At 39.7% G+C, this 16,338-nt stretch overlaps 1 protein-coding gene and 1 long non-coding RNA gene across 3 annotated transcripts in view; one reads left to right on the forward strand and one right to left on the reverse strand.

The window, feature by feature from the left end:
* Positions 1-12,690, reverse strand: part of LOC116730747 (uncharacterized) — a 29,539-nt gene extending 16,849 nt beyond the window's left edge. The window contains exons 1-8 of one of the 2 annotated variants that reach the window (XM_032580199.1): positions 12,539-12,690; positions 6,705-6,766; positions 6,396-6,416; positions 6,043-6,318; positions 5,388-5,475; positions 4,374-4,600; positions 3,184-3,471; positions 938-1,116 (exon numbers count right to left, since the gene is read on the reverse strand). In XM_032580199.1, the coding sequence (XP_032436090.1) occupies positions 938-1,116; positions 3,184-3,471; positions 4,374-4,600; positions 5,388-5,475; positions 6,043-6,318; positions 6,396-6,416; positions 6,705-6,750 (1,125 nt within the window). In that variant the 5' untranslated portion in view covers positions 6,751-6,766; positions 12,539-12,690. Of the gene's footprint in view, positions 1-937; positions 1,117-3,183; positions 3,472-4,373; positions 4,601-5,387; positions 5,476-6,042; positions 6,319-6,395; positions 6,417-6,704; positions 6,767-8,292; positions 9,852-12,538 lie in introns of those variants that run through there. The other variant, XM_032580200.1, reaches the window with a different exon arrangement.
* Positions 10,062-13,501, forward strand: LOC116730749 (uncharacterized). The gene is made up of 2 exons (XR_004341402.1): positions 10,062-12,530; positions 12,630-13,501. It is a non-coding gene; the product is annotated as an uncharacterized LOC116730749 (long non-coding RNA).
* The last annotated feature ends 2,837 nt before the right edge of the window (positions 13,502-16,338 follow it).

The raw sequence follows: 16,338 nt of genomic DNA on the forward strand, positions 1-16,338 counted from the left end.
TCATAACTCAATATTAAATACAAAATATGAGGTTTCACTTGACTTCTGGGACCTAAAAATATAGATTGGTTTCATTAAAGTGTGGTTGTATGAGGTACTTATGAATAGTCAGTATTATACCTACATCATATCTACAGGGTGGAGCAGACAGTCGCTTTAGTTTAGGGAAGAACAGAATCTCATAGTCCAGGCAAAAACATAAAGAAATGAACTAATGTGACATTTTTCAATAAAGAACATGTTAGATGATAATAAAAAACTCAGAAGTGATCAAAAGACATGAATGACAGCAGAAACCCAAACATAATCACAACAGCATGCAGCTTTCAAACCGTTCTTGTTGACAGAATGGCAGCCTGCTCTCCACTCAGGTCCGTTTGAAGTGATTGTTGTTTAGCTGCATCAGTCCACTCTCTAAAACCCAACAATGGCTTCTCTGCTCACACTTTACTCCCATCTTCACCATCTCTCCCTTATGAAGAGATATCCTGTCAGTGTAGCCACCAGGATATCTCTTTGGCAGATGGCTGTAAGCCGTGTTCAGACCGCAGCCTGAAAAACAAACCTCCAACCGCTGAACCTGCCTGGGCGTGATTTCAAGGCCGTTCTCCCCGGCTTCGTGTGCCTCTGCAGTGGAGCTCAGCAGGAACCGAGGAGGCATGAGGGCTGGAGGCAGGATAACTCTTCCTGGCTCCTCTTCAGTCGTTATGTTCTGCTGAATTTGGCTCTCATCAGGACCGGCTCTGCAGGAGACGAAGCCGGCCATCTTGACTCCCACAGCAGGAGCAGAACCTTCCTCTACCTTTAATCCCCTCAAACTGTCACGCGCCTCACTCCTTCTGGGTAACCAGCTGAACCAAAATCAGCTCACGGTCTCCAACATTCCTCACTTTAAGAAAAAACTGCTGCAAAAATAAACCGAGCTGCAGAAAATTACCTGTCGGAAAGCTTCCCCGTCCTTCTTGCCGGCCTGCTGGGCGATGAGCGTCAGCTTCTTGTTCTTCTCGTTTCTTTTATGTATTTTATAGAGGCAGGACAGCAGGCACACCAGCAGCAAGAAGGCGATCAGGCCCAGCATGGACAGGATGGCAACAGCCAGAGGAGCCATTTTATAGGCTGGAAACGAAAGAGATGAAGGAAATAATGAGTCTTCTGCATCTACAAGCCTGGATTCCTAAAATTAGAGATCAACACAGGAAGAAATCTGGTTTCAACTGGAATTTGATCTCTTAATGTCTAAAGTTGAGGTGTCTAGACATTTGTGTAAGTTGAAAGTACTCCGGCCCAGAGCTGAGTAATAACTAGATACGTTTACTTGAGTAACATTTAGGAGTATTATTTCTATGCTTTACTTTTTACTCTAACTTTATTATGAAATCTCGCTACTCTTACTTGAGTAAAATTTGACCGCACAAAATTATTCCCAGTCCTGCAAATGAGCCCCGGTTCACATGTTGGACATCGCTGGTCTAAAGGAAAAGTCATAGCTTCACTAAGCAGCAGCTAAATTTGAACATCTTCTATTTATTAGTCTTCTACATCATTCTTTAGGACATGAAACAAAACATAAGGATCCTCCTGAGGTCATAAATCAGATTTGATTCTATTTGCATGGAGAGCAGGAAGGTGACTTGTGATCCAGAGGTCACCTGAGGCACATGTGGAGATGAATTTTAATGTAAAGCCCCAGATTCAGTTACATCTGTTGCGAGATTGATTTTTCATTTACGAGTTTCTTTAACGAGGTGCAGCAGTGGTCGGTTAGCGGCTTAGAGCCACAGATGGAGATGTGCTTACAGATGGCTCTGCTAAATATATATAAATGCAAACAGAAGATTCCCCTAAGGCAGGAGGGACGAAATGACAAGGAGTTATGTAGCAGATGTGAGACAAATGTTTTGTTCTTTTTTCCTTTTTAATTAATATAACATAACCTCTGCAGTCATATTGTGATCTGTCATATTTATGGCTGTGTTGTCCTTGAAGGCAGAGGAACTAAAAACGAAGGACGCTGTGACTCACCGGGGTTCCAGTTACCGACAAAAAGAAAGCAAACACCCTGACGGAGGGGAAACGTAATAAATCTGCACGTGCTGAAAAGTCGCACGACCCCACTGCTGTGATTATCGTCTGAAATCAGATGGATTACAGTTGGCAGAGCGGGAACGCCTCGGTTTGAAACCCAACAGCAACTCCTCAAACGGCTGAGACGAGTCTGAGCACAGACGCTCAAACCGGGTCCACATCCAGCAGCGACTGGGTCACAGCTGGCATGCAAAATCAGGAGACCCTCCTGTCTCCATGACGACCTCAACTCAACCAGGGAGTCCACAACAGGACCCGGGGGTCCCTCCGTAACCCGCCTGACCTCTGATGGGTCAGGAGGGTTCAGCCATGGAGAGACGCAGGACGTCACTGAAATATCATCCTGATTCACAAAACTTTTAATTTTATCTCAATTTTAATTTAGTATTTTTTTCCTCTGTTTCTATCAGTGAAGTTTTGGAAGCATACCGAGTTTTTAATGTCTCATCCTCATTTATAGTTTCTGAACCATAATTACAATCCTAAAATTAAATGTGAATAAAGTGAAGGGTGTCACTTTTCAATAAAACCTAATTATGAAAACAAAACAAAAAAGTGAAGAACATTTTTGATTGTTTTACCTGAACACAGAAAAACACAAAGTATTTTGGTCTGGTTTCTAGTCCAAATATCTTAGTACACATGAAATAAGATAATTTAGTTCATAAGTAACTTTTCAGTACCATATAGGACCTTGATTAAGTCAATAATTCCTTAATATATATTTTTTAAAGCACTTTCCATGAGTGAAATAATCTGCAAGTGGAATGACACGTGTGAAAAATATCTTCACTTATAACTACTTTTCATCAATATTAAGGAACTATTGACATAAAACAAGCTCCTATGTTGTACTAAAAGTTCCTTCTAAGTTAGTTTTGTCTTATTCCAAGTGTGCTGTGATATTTGCACTAGAACCAGAACAAAGTACTTGGTAACATTTTGTTTTCTTTCAGTGCAGTCAGTCAAGTTCATGAACATAAAATCTGTTTTCCTGCAATAATCAAGCAATGATGCGTTCAGATCCAAACGTCATCATTAAGGATTCTGAACATTTAAATAAATGTAACATGATGAATATTAAAGAGTTTTTATTACCTTCCACGTCTATGTAAACATGAGCCACAGTGAAGCTGGCCAGGTCGGTGACCTTGAAGAGCCCCGAGTCGGCGGGTTGCATCTTCTTCATGACCAGCTCCGACCCGTCCACAGTGAGCCGTCCCTCCAGCTGCGGGTCCAGCGGCGCCAACAGAACCCCCTGGTTCACGATGACCCGGTCCTGGTTGTCCAGTTTGGACCTGTAGACCACGTTGAGGTTGGAGTAGTGCAGGAAGAGCTTCATCTTCAGGTTTTCTCCGTAGGCAAAATGCAGGAAACTCTGGTGATCTGGAGGAGAAAATGAGAAAATATGATGAATTTACTGGAGATTTAAATAATCTGGATCAGATTTACAGACACACTGGACTGGAGGACTGAAAACATCATGATAGGTGCCAAACAACACACACTAATTTGATTTTCCTCCATGGAGAGGTCAGTAAGTCAGAAAGGATAAATAATAATTAATTTAGTTGTTTAGCCACTTAGGACAAAATAAATAAAATCAGATGCCTCAGACCTGTATAAATGTAGTAATTTCCCAGAATGTAATTTGGTTTTATCATTAGTTTTAAGCTGAAAACTTTTACCACCAGTTAGAAGAAACGAGGAAACATAAAGTCTCTGCTTGTTTTTGTTGCTCCAGTGGAAATATTGATTGAACATCAGAGCATCCAGTGGGACAAATTACCTCTTTATGTCTTCAGGAAACATTTTCTATACAAGTTAACAATCTGTTTGAGGCTATTTATCATTCTTTAACTCCTTTATCTACATACAAACATTCTGTGCTGACCTTTTGACCTCTGAACCTGCTGTTATTCCGTAGGAAGGAACTAATCAGCATTAGGACACCTGCTCAGTCCTCTCAGGAACGTTAAGCAGCAGCTGTTTTCTCTCTCTCCACGTTCATGACTGTCTTCTGATGCAGAGTTTTCAATACTTGCAAATAAATTTGTTTCTTTATCCTTCTAATTTTTGCTCTGAGTTTATGAGCAGGAAGATGATAATCAGTTGATTTAGAGCCTATAAATATGCAGAAATTTCCTAATTTGTTGCAACTGATAAGTTACAAAGCATCACGCCTTTATTTCTTAAAAGTCGACATTTAAATATCAGATATTTTTGGACAAGAAGGATCAGATTTTATCGTTGAAGCTTCGGCTGCGTCAGATTTCTCTTCTCCTGACCTCTGACATTCAGGCAGCTCCTCGTCTTGGTGTGACCGTCCCGGTCCAGAACCGTGAAGCTTCCTTCATCTGTCATCCTGACCGAGTGCAGCATCACCTGCCTGTCCGACACGCTGAGGCGCCCAACGTAGTCGTCCCCCAACACGGCGCTCCGGTTGTAGAGGAGCACTGGGGGGGGCTCCGAGGTGTGAGGGACCATCGTCTGGTTGACTCTGACCAGGCTGGGCCTAAAAACCACAAACCACAGAGAGGAGAACATTCAACCAGCTCAAAAACATATCAGTGTTTTATGTGATAAACCAACACAAAGTTGTGCAAAGTAGTTTAAAATGCAAATATTTGTGCATTTGTGTAACCCAGATTTGAATGGCTCAGATCAGAGGTCATAATGGCAACTCCAGTCCTCAAGTGAATCCATTCTGCAACATTTATGATCAATTCCTGAGTCAAATGAACCGTTAATGACCGGGAGCGGCCATTTATCATATAAATGTCAACACTATAAGAATTTTTATGTATCATTGTTGCAATAAATTCCCACTGATAACATCTAAAATTCCTCAAAACTGTCCATGTTGTTGGGATTATTTGTTTAAGTGTTCACATTGACTGAATGCAATTACTGTGTGAAGTTTTGAGATACAAATTACATTATTTATGTGACTGGTGTCTTAAAGAAGAGCTTTTCACTTAAATATGTTTCTCCAGAGCAGAATTTGTATTTGTGTGGCTGACTGCTGTGTCATGCAGTCACAGCCTTACAGTTACCTAAAAAATTAGAAATAAATAGTTCTGTTTGTCACTTTTATCACCATAGCACCAAAATATATTGTGATAAAACTTTAAGTCCATATTTCCCAGTAATATTTGATTCATGTGTGCTGGAGCAGGATGCATCCAAAACCCAGAGGACTTGAGTTGCGGTTCTCTAGTTTTAGTTCTTAAGCATCTTAATGTGTAAAAATGGCCCAACTTGACTCCATGTTTGTTAGAGCTGAGTTTTGCTTGGCGTACCTGAACTCCAGCGTGATCGGACCTTTGATTTGACTCAGGTGGATGATGTACGTTTCTCCATACTTTACAACCTGCTCCAAAACGCAGTCTGATCGACAACACAAGATTAAAGATAAAGAGAAAAGTTTACTGTGGAGAAAAGCTGAAAATCAGTCGTATTATTCTGAAGGTCAGCTAAACTAACAACTCATAACGGAATAAATTCTTCTGGAAATCTCCAGGAATTAAATAACGAATCCTGGCCACATAATCAGTTTTGATTACATTCCTTTAAGACACAAAAAGTTGTTGATTATTTTTTAGATAATTACTTCCTCCAGTTGGTAATTAAGTCATTCATAACTTTTCTTTTTGTAATCATTTAATGGATTGTGTTACTTATAATCATTTATTTATATGTCAACTTTTCGGGTGTTGTTGAGTTCACAGGGAGGATCGAAGGGAATAAATTAGCTTCCAGCAGAGTTTAGACATCGTTAACTTGAATAATAGTTTCATTTTTCACAGACATGAGCTGTTTCCTGGAAGAAACTGTTATTTCACAAAATCTGGTGGTTTTTCACAAAGAATAGGTTAATAATTTAGTATCTAATAAGTCAAACACTAGAAGAAAATGTCCAGTTTTTTGGAGGAGCAGCAGAGTTTCTGTTCTTACCCCTCACGATGAGGATGAGGTTTTTGGAAATGCTGACATTTCTGCCGCTTCTGATGATGTACAGCCCCTCGTCTTCCTCCTGCACGTCCTTCAGCACCAGGTGGCCCAGAGAGTTGAGCTCCGTCTTGTTCTGGTTCGTCACCCGGCCCGCCTGGAGCAGAGGCACCTCGTAGGAGCTGTTGGTTCTGGGTCGGAACACGACCTCCGGGTCGCTCCACGACGACACTTCGATGTGGACGTCTTCGCCGAAGAAGGCCGTCCTCCTTTCCTCTTTGACTGATGCAAACAGGAAGCGGTTAGCTTTCAAAAAGTTTATTTTATTCAAACATTATCCTCCAAACGAGTAATGTTACCTTTGGAAGACGCTGACACAACTGGAAGAGAAAGAAAGGAAACAGAAAATCAACTCCTTTGTTCTGAAAACCAAACAACTTTCACATTAACATTAAAACATTTGAAATGTAAATGTTGTCTAAAAATAGGCTGTTTACAATATTTCACAACAAAACAAGGCAAACAAGAGGAAATGAAACAGATTGCGACATAAATGAGCTTTGTTGCTGAGTTTTTCTCTAATGTAAATCATTAGGTTTGGTTTTGAAGGAAGTCGGTTTCAAACATTCATTTATCTGAACTCGGCTCCTGATTCTGTTTGTGCTTACCGGTGCAGAACACGGCGCTAAGTACCGCCGCTACGATTGCTTTCATCTTGGACTGCCTCTCTGCAAAACAGAAAGACGCAGACAATTAACAGCAAATAAAGATTTCTTTAGCATCAGTATGAGACCTTCAGAAAACACAAACTCTGCTTCATTAGACGCACTAATCAGTTTATGTAACAACCGGAGCGTAAGTTGGTTCAATTTAAAAATACTCTGTGCTGCAGAAACGTAAGTTTACATGTTGAAGAAAAATATACTGTCATCACTTTGTGACTTTAAGCTCAACAATACCTAAATTGCTTGAATAAAACAGATTGGCCTAGTCAAAGTCTGGTCTTAAATCTGTTTGAAATGCTGCAAAATGATGTGTTTAGAGAAGACGTACCTAAAAAAACCTTTAAATATGACTGAATTAAAACTATTCTGCAAAGTAAAGCAGACAAAGAGTGACACATCCAGACAGGTTCAGGAAAAAATTTACTTTTCACATCGAGCTGCGTTGGTTTGGATAGCATTTGAAAAATTATTTTAATTTTTTCAAATTTTAATACTCTGTCTGGTATTAAAATTTCTTTCATGGCCTTATTTTATTCATGTAAAAAGAGAAATATGATCTGCATGGAATGAAACAATTTTCCTCAACAAACATCTGATAATTAAAAGTTTGAAAAGCGTGGAGGTGAGGTGAACTGCAGGGCTTCCATCCATTCACTTCTCACATCTTTCAGTTGTTTCTCTGCCTCATCACACCTGTTTCAAATATTTTAAGTCATTTTCTGTAAACCTGGAGATCATTTAACCTTTTGGTCAAGGTGTGTTGAACCGTCTAAGAGCTGCAGGAGAGCTTCCTCATGTTCAAGCTTTGTATCGTTGTAAGACAAATTAATTTAGGCAGCATTTTCCCAACAGAAATAAACTCCTGTTTCCATCCAAACCAGAAATGTCTGGATTTGCAATAGAATTTTCCTGGAAACTAGGATTTTACCAAAAAATACATTATAATTTTAAAAAAGAAAGTTTTATTTTAATTTATTTTAAAGGGATTGTAGCAATAATTGTGCTGCCAGTCATAAAAACATAACAAATAAGCCTACATCTTTAGATAATAATGTCATGGAGTGCAGTGTAGATGGTGACGCAGAACGCTTGGAGACCCAGGTATGATGGTGTTTAATGATAAATAATCCAAATAACACAGCCAGGAAGATTCAACAAGTTCAAATCCCAGGCAGCTCTGCTGAGCAGAGAACCAGGACTCAACACAGGTAGCAACTGGGAACACGAATGAACTGAAGAACACAGACAGACGCCAAAATGAGACGAGGACCCGACAAAGACGCAGACACACAGGTGGCATTAAATACACAGAGGGTAATCACAGAAACAAGACACACCTGGGAACGATCAAGGGGAGACAGGACAACACGGAGACTCAGGAAACTCAAAATAAACACACAGAAAAACACGGAACATGACAAATAATATTTTCAACTATGTTCATTCCAGCAGATCCTCGACGTCTCACTCCTTCAAACATTTGCTTTCCATTTTAGAAGTCTTAGAACTTTTTACTAGCTGCTCGACAAACCTGTTATTTTGTCCACACTCTGGTAAAACTGTAAGTATTGACCCCAAATGATGATCAGCTATTCAGCTCATATTTTCCCATTTCTCCTGGAAGAAAGAAAAGGGAGTTTTTACCTGAATGTCATAATAAAAGTAAATGGAGAGTGGAATATTTTTTGAGAGCCGACACGCTCTCAAAAGTTTGAAAAACACAGTAAAGGTTTGAGAGTTCAGTGGAAAATGTCAATAAAAAGTCTTTTAAAAGCATTTTTTCACAGCAGAGGCTTTAAAAGCTGCTTTCTCGAGAGTCTCTGCAGAACGAACAGGCTCATATTGTTCAGTAGCCTCTTAGTACTTTGGTGCAACAAAGCAATCTTGGCTTATTTCTGTAATTGCCGCCCTGTGAAGCAGGTTGAATACGTTTCACATTAATGTTCCATGGAGCCATTACCTTACTGCCTGTAAGAGCATTCATGCTGAGGAGCTTGAAAGGATGTGATTCAAAAGTTTGACATTTCTGACAAAGAAAACTTTTATGTCTGACGGAAAAATGAGAAGTCAATGCTGATTATGAAAATGTGCAATTGGACATGTAGTGAGTGGAAGTCAGAGAGGAGGTTTAAACAAAGCTGGAGGAGGTCCAGCGAGCGGCTGCACAAGGCAGCATGGAGGAAAATAAAGATGGATGTGAGTTCAAGTGGTTCTGATTTAATTACAGCCAGATGAGCAGCACTTTCCACTGAAGCTCCTGGACACTTTAACCGGACTTCCTTCAGCCGCAGGTTTGATTTCCATCTGAAACCCGGAGTCTAAGCACGGCCATTGTTCTCCTGTCATCCTGCTGCACTGCAAAACCTCATTAGTTCTCTTTACTTAAGAAATATATGCAAACTCATTGCCTCAAAATGTTGTAATTTTTATTAAATTAGCTGCTTAAGTAGAATTCACTTCTGCAATTTTCAATAAATCTGTGTATGTTGTAACTCATAATCATTTTGAACCCCAAAACCTTCTGAAGGAACATATTTTAACTTGAAGCTACTTATATAAAAATAAAATTACTTGATTGAAACATTTCCCAGCTCCTGCTTTTTATTTGATTCTCTACTCAAACTTTATCAGATAATATACAGAGCAGCGATAATATGCTCACTTTTATTTCAGTAAAACAAAATGAAAATTAATGTACAGCTCAGTCATGGTGCAGTTTCATGTATGGAAATGTAAAAATAGTTAATAAGAGCTGTGAACGTGGCTCATTCTTGATGAACTGACTGCGTACATTTTCACCTTAAGCATCTTAAATTTTTGTGACAAATAAAAAAGTGGTTTAATTACCACAATGCATTGTGGGATATCTTGCTGGCCAATCCCCAGGTCACATACCCCTTCACATGAGCTCAAATTAACTAAGTTCATTTTTAAATTGCCTTCATATCAAAAGACCCTCAACTGTCATAACTATCAAAAAAAGTTTAAGGGGCAGTACCATCGAAATATTACCATTATAGCACAATCAAGTAACTACATTAACTTCTGTTGTTATAAAAATTCTGTATATAACAAATATGAGTAAAAAGAAATTTGACTTTGATATTTAACACCTTGAAATTAGGCCCCTGTCTCTTTAAGAAACTCCTGCTCTTTCTGAAACTCCGCCTTCAGGACGTCGTTACAACATGGCTCCTCTATTGACCCTTTAGCAACGTTTTTCCCAGCGTTGCTCTGAGAAGCAGCTCCTTTAATGAGCATATTCTAAGTTTCACCAGGTGTTTGCTAATTGCTGCTGGCTAGTCTGAAGGAGTCGAGTGGTGGCGCTCGGTCCACCCAGGCATTTTGCACAGCTGAATGGTTGCCATGGAGATTCAAGGATTTCTCAAACATGCCTGAAAGAATGAAGGCAACACTGCCGGTATGTTGGTGATGAGAGAATAATTATAACATGATGTAGAGTCAATTTTATAACATACACAGGACTTAGTTTAATTGATTGCTATAGAAAAACCTTGATTAAAGTTAATATAACTTAACTCATCTTTTTCCATTAAACACAACATTACAGTTTACAGTGTGTATGACCTGATCAGAGGTGTGTGTGACCTCAGCAGCCTCCTGGTCCAGAGAGCCGCTGAGGTCACATCTTTCTGTCTGATCTCATCAGTCCATCCTGAACGATGCGTTCAAGTGCCTCTCCTCCTGCGCCTGCCGTTACAGCGTCAGCTCGCTCTGCTCCTCTCTGTCTTTATTCCTTATCTTCCTCCTCAAACCCGGCTTTATTCTCCTAAATCCCTCCTTTGGGGTTAATTATCCTCCTGAGTCCTTCAGAGGACACTCTGTGTGATGTTTCTGGGTTCACTGATAAGCTCCACTAATATTAAATATCCTCTACAGCCACTCACGCTCTGACATGCTTTCTCCTTGCGCTAAGCACTTTCTATCGTTGCAGCTAATCTGATTAGCTTCAGTCTTGCAGAATTATTACACTGTTGTTCCAAAAGCATCAAGGAGGGTCAGGAAATGGTTCTCTGATTCATTTCTTTGTCCGGTTTTCAAAGAAAAAGGTTAGGATGAAAAAATCCTGATTCCCTTAAAAAGATTCATAATTTAGCATTGATTTTATTGGGATGTCATGTGATGCTGGGACAAAGAAAGGTAGACTTTCAAAGTTTCTTTTGCATATCAGCTTCGGCTTCCTTTACTCTGATGCACCTAAATAAAACCATTCACCTTCAGACATTATCCAATAATTTAGTAGAGGCCAGAAATCTCCAGAAATCCAAATGTTCTGCTATTTTTTTTAGCAGGAACAGAAAAAGATGGACAATCCTGGAGGAGAGTTTCACCTTCCAACAGGACAATAAACCTAAACATAAAACTGGATCTAGATCAAAACATAATCTCCTTTAAGAATGGCCTAGTCAAAGTCCAAATGAGAATCCATGAATTAAAAACTGATCTCACTGTCTATCTGATCAGTTTGAGTTTTGTTCCAAAGCAAAAAGAGCAACAAAATCATAGTTTAAGATAATAATAAAAACATATGAAAGGCAGTTAAATAGATTGGGGTGGAGCTAAAATTTAAACGCACTCTGCAAAAATAAAAAATAAAAGCAAAAATAGAAGCAAACATCATATTCCTTGAACTTCACAATTATGACCTACTTTCCATTTTTCTCTCTTAGTAAATATTAAACACAATTTCATGAAATTACAAAACAAAACGTGGAGAAGTTCCAGGGATTTTAATACTTTTCAGCCAATTGTTCCTTTTTTCATGTTTTTCCTCCATGTTCATGTTCTCTTTATAAAGCCCAGACCAGCAGCAGCAGCAGCAGCGGCGGCTGCAGCTCAGGGTGTGTCGTGACCAGCATCTGGACTGGAGATGGAAGATGGAGGAAACGGGAGCGGAAGAGAGGAGGGCATGAATGAAGAATGCAAGATTGCATCTTTTAATGTTCAGGGTGAAGCATGCTCTCTCTCCTCCACCTCCGCCTCCTACTCGGATGTTCAGTTTCTAAGAGACACATGCTGGCTGAAGGTTTGCACATCCAGCTTCATGGATCAGCCAAAACAGGAGCTTTCACAACAGATTAGACACAATAGAATCAATAAGGTTTGTAATTTCTACCTAATTTGCGAACATAAACAGTAATTTAGTTCATTATTTCTCTCGGAGGTGTAAAACTCATCCATCTTCGCTCACATTCTGCTCTAAATGACGGTTCGATGTGACAAATAAGCATCTTAGTCAGCAAATTGAATGAGTGCCGTAGTGCATTGCGTAACCGCTTCCAGCAGGGTGGACCAGAAAACCCCCGTGGAGGGTGCGTGGGTAAACCCCGAACATACATGATAACCCACCGCCGCGTGAAAAATCCAAACGTGGAGAAAAAACACGGATTTATATCACTTTAAAACCAAATGGAAGATTTAAAGTTAGTTTAATTGAAAAAAAAGTGACTAATTAAATGAAATTGACGAGGTTTTGTGTGAGCGTTGCGTGGGTTTCTGTATCAATTTTATTTCTTTTTATGTCTATTTCTATAGAAATGTAAAGTTCCGCATGAATGTTTGTCTGAAGTGATTTTTTCTTGAGGGAAGATTCCCAGAAATGTTGCTGCTGCTGGTTTACACGCCCTGAACCGCTCAACACAAGCAAATAGTCCAAAAGCAGCCAAGAAAAGCTGCAGGATTTAACCCACCGCCTCCCTGTTGGAGACCAAATCTACTGCTGGAATATGAATTCATAAGCAGATGATGGTAATTACCTTTATAAACGCCTCGGTCCGGTGATCAGAGGGCTGGGAGGGGCTCAGGAATGATGGAAACCGCTTCTTTCCCTTTATTTCATAAATGTAGTCCTCCCCACCTCCCCCAACCCGAACACGGCACACTCGAACCGAGCGGAAGATCCGGATGAAGACGAAGATTTCGGTAGATGTCGGGCGTGTGGAGGCTTCGAGCTCGGGCGCGGTCGGGGAAGTTCGGAGAGAATCGTCGGAGCTAGAAGAAGAAGCAGCAGCTCTGCGGTTCAGCAGACTGACGTTCCGGGTTCCGACCCAGGAGAGGGAAGGAAACCTCCTCTGACGTCACAGCTGGTTCAGTGCCCTTTGACCCTCTTATTTAGAACTATTTGGATGAACGTTCACCACCACGCAGGATAAAGTTGCTGATCTTCCATGTTTTTTTCTAATCTCTCATTAGTCTCCATCTTTGCCAGAGCAGTAAATCTTCCTGTTTACTCAGCAGGATGTGGATAAATGATGTGGATAAAAGCTTCTTGTTTGACAGCAAAATACATTGAATTACAGAAACTAAATGGAGAAAACATTTTTCCCCTCCAAATAATTCCCATAAAATTAACATGACTCAAGGATTTTGTTCTAGATTTTCCATCTGAAGCCGATCAGTCAGAACTGACCAGGCCTCTAAATCAATGTCCATTTTTCACCCTGGGAATAATTTTATACGCAGTTCAAAAATGACACAAATGTGGTTCTCCAGTTTTTACTTTTGTCATTTTTTAGCATGAGAATTTTTATTCTTTTATAATCATATTGTCTTTATTATTTTAATTTCATAGAAAGTATGGCTATAAACATCCATTTACTTTTTAAGAGCACATTAATTCTACTAAACTTGGTTAACAGTTTATTTTAAAGAAATGTCTCAGTTTTGTTTAACAGATTAGAGCAGAACAATTTCAAATAAAGTGAAAAATTGCCCTGGAAGATTTCCACCTTTGTTTCATTAAAATATTTCACGTTTGATTAATCAGAGCAGGTTAAAAATCACAACTACATCATTTTGTGTTTTAGGTTGGAAAAACAAAGTAGCTTCAACTTTGAGATTCTTCAAAAATGAACCTTTTATCTCAATTGTTTAAAATAAATCTAGCTGCTGTTATAAAGTTTTCTGCTTCATAAACACTTAAACTCTGAGATTTTTTAAATCAAACTTGAAAAATATGCTAAAAAGTGATAAGATATGCAATTATTAAATGTATGAGAGCGCATCTGTCTGTGTAGTGCTAGACAAGAATGTAACCTGTAAGGTTATATTTTCTGTTTTACTCTATTATTGTATATCTATTTTTGTAACAAGGGACTGCAGGTGCATATTAGCTGATGTAACAAACAAGTACAGAGCTTCAAATGGTAAACAGTCCCTTTTTAAATAAAGTTTATAATTATTATTAAGAAGCTCCATCATCATGACAGTACAGGAAGTTTTTTCCCAACAAATGCATTTTTATTCCTCCCAAATATTTCACAGTAAAGATCCCTGTTAGGAAAGTTATCCTCCTGTTCATTTACTCATGAGTTTATTTTACAAGTTATGTTTTCATATTATTCTTTTCATATTATTCTTTTATATTATTACTCTCATATTATTCTTCTTTTTATATTTACTTAACTTCTCTTTCTTTTGTAGTATGTTATTAACTTTGTTTAGGATGTTTGCTTAGAAGCTAAAAACGTTAAAACATTCATGTGTTATTAGTTCCATATGTAACTGATTAGTTGTGGTCAGCCACATGCCCTTATAAGGGCATGTCCATGAGAGGTTCCAGAATGTAAAGACGGTTGGTCAATTCTCTGTGTGACTGTGTGAAGAGAAGCCCAACCTCCTTTTTCTATACAATAAAGAGAAATGCAAAGAAAGAACTGGTAGAATTGAGTCCGGACAGTGTTTGACAGCGATTCGTCGCGTCTGTTCTCAATTCTCCTATTCTGCAGAAAAGAAATCAAAAGAAACCTAATCTCTGTCTCTGGCTGGTTCTTTGCAGGTTGTGACAAAATAAACCTATCATTTTTGGGGGCTCGTCCGGGATTCCCAACATACCCGCCGCTGACAGACGGAGGAAAGACGCGCTGAAAACTGCCGGCAGTCAGGTTCTTTAACCTGAAAGTCCCGGGGGGTAAATTCCCCGCTGGGCCAGTGTCTTAGGTCAACCTCTTTCGGCCAACGGCGGATTGACGGGACTCAGGACCGAGACAGAGCAGGAATCAGCCAAGTAAGTAAATAATGTGGTATCCGGGTGGTTTTCAGTCCCCCGTTTGATGTAAAATAAATAAGGGAAAGTATTAAACACACACGAAGGGAAAGAAACCTGTGAAACCTTTAAAAACACAGTGGGAAAGCAAGTGGTGGGCCTTGTTGGGGATGTGTAGCAAGAATCCTCCACTCAAATCATTTATTGAGTTGAGTCGAAGCGAGGATTACCACGACAAGAATTTAACCACCACCCCACTTCCAATCCCCCGTTCTGTAGCGTCCACCCTAGGTGTCATAAAGAACGGGACGAAAACACTGTAAAAAATGGGTTCTTCACATGGGAAGGTGAAAAGTCTTAAAGGGGATGAAAAGTTTATGTGTGAGATGGAGCCAGGTAACTTAAAATACCTCGCTAAATGGAAAAAAAAGTACGGAGTAAATGGTGTATTGAAAGTGGAACAATGGAAGGACGTGGTGTGTAAATTAGAAACAAGTGTTAGTTCAAAAACTGGTACCAGACAACAGAAAAAATTAAAGGAACTTGTAGTTGCACGTAAGTGGTTAACCCAGGCACAAAATAGACATAATGCGCGTGCTAAAAATAAATTAGGCCGAAAAACCGAAGCTTTGTTTGTTAGACCAGAAGATAATGAAACTCAACCTCGAGCTCAAGTATGTGCACAAAAAACCCCACCCCCAGCCTTTGACCCAAAGGAGGACGCTCCAGAGGCATTAAGGGGGGTTTCAACAGGCCAGCCTGAAAAACTAGGAAAAAAAGAGGAAACTTTGGGTCCCTCTCAATCTACTCGTAGTAAAACAACCCCAATAACTGCTAAAATCCATGTACAAATGGAAAATCCTCCTCCATAAAATTCTTCTAAAACTCCGGGTTCTTCTAGCTCATATCAAAAGTTGTACCCTTCACTGTCTGAGCCATCAGAAGAGTTATATCCGATGGTTCAGGTTGCAAATCCTAATCCGGGAGAGGAAAATAAACAACCTACAATACTAGTTTTCCGTCCGTGGTCTCTTGAAGAAGCCAGAAAAGCTGTAGAAGGTGTAACTTCTCCAAAAGAAGATCTTGATAAATGGATCATGGATATGGAAGGGATTTATAATTCTTATGGATTAGAAAACATCTGGTAGCATTTAACACCTCCACCGTTCATGAGTTAATGGAGTATGCACGGCATGCAGAGAAACATGCAAAAACAAAGGGAGATGCACACATCTTCTGGGCAGATTCCACCTCTGACCCAGAGGAAGTGTTTTCATTTCAAAGCACCCGACCCCCTCAAGGAAATAGAGGTGGTTTTCAAGGAAATAGAGGTGGCCCTCGGTCTAGGGGGTTGTCTCAGTTAAGAAATAGAATACCACAAATAGAGGAGGGGTGTTGGATTTGTGGGTCACTAGATCACTGGTCAAAAGAATGTCCTAATCAGAGACAGGCGCCACACCAAAGGGGGAGGAGGAGAGGTCGCAGGGGCAATTCACGACCTTATCAGGCGTGACTAGATGAATCAACTGTTAAAAACGAAGTTCAGACTCACGTTGTTAATGTGTATGGGAC

Source organism: Xiphophorus hellerii, chromosome 13 (assembly GCF_003331165.1).
Source record: "Xiphophorus hellerii strain 12219 chromosome 13, Xiphophorus_hellerii-4.1, whole genome shotgun sequence".
Classification (NCBI taxonomy): Eukaryota; Metazoa; Chordata; class Actinopteri; order Cyprinodontiformes; family Poeciliidae; genus Xiphophorus; species Xiphophorus hellerii.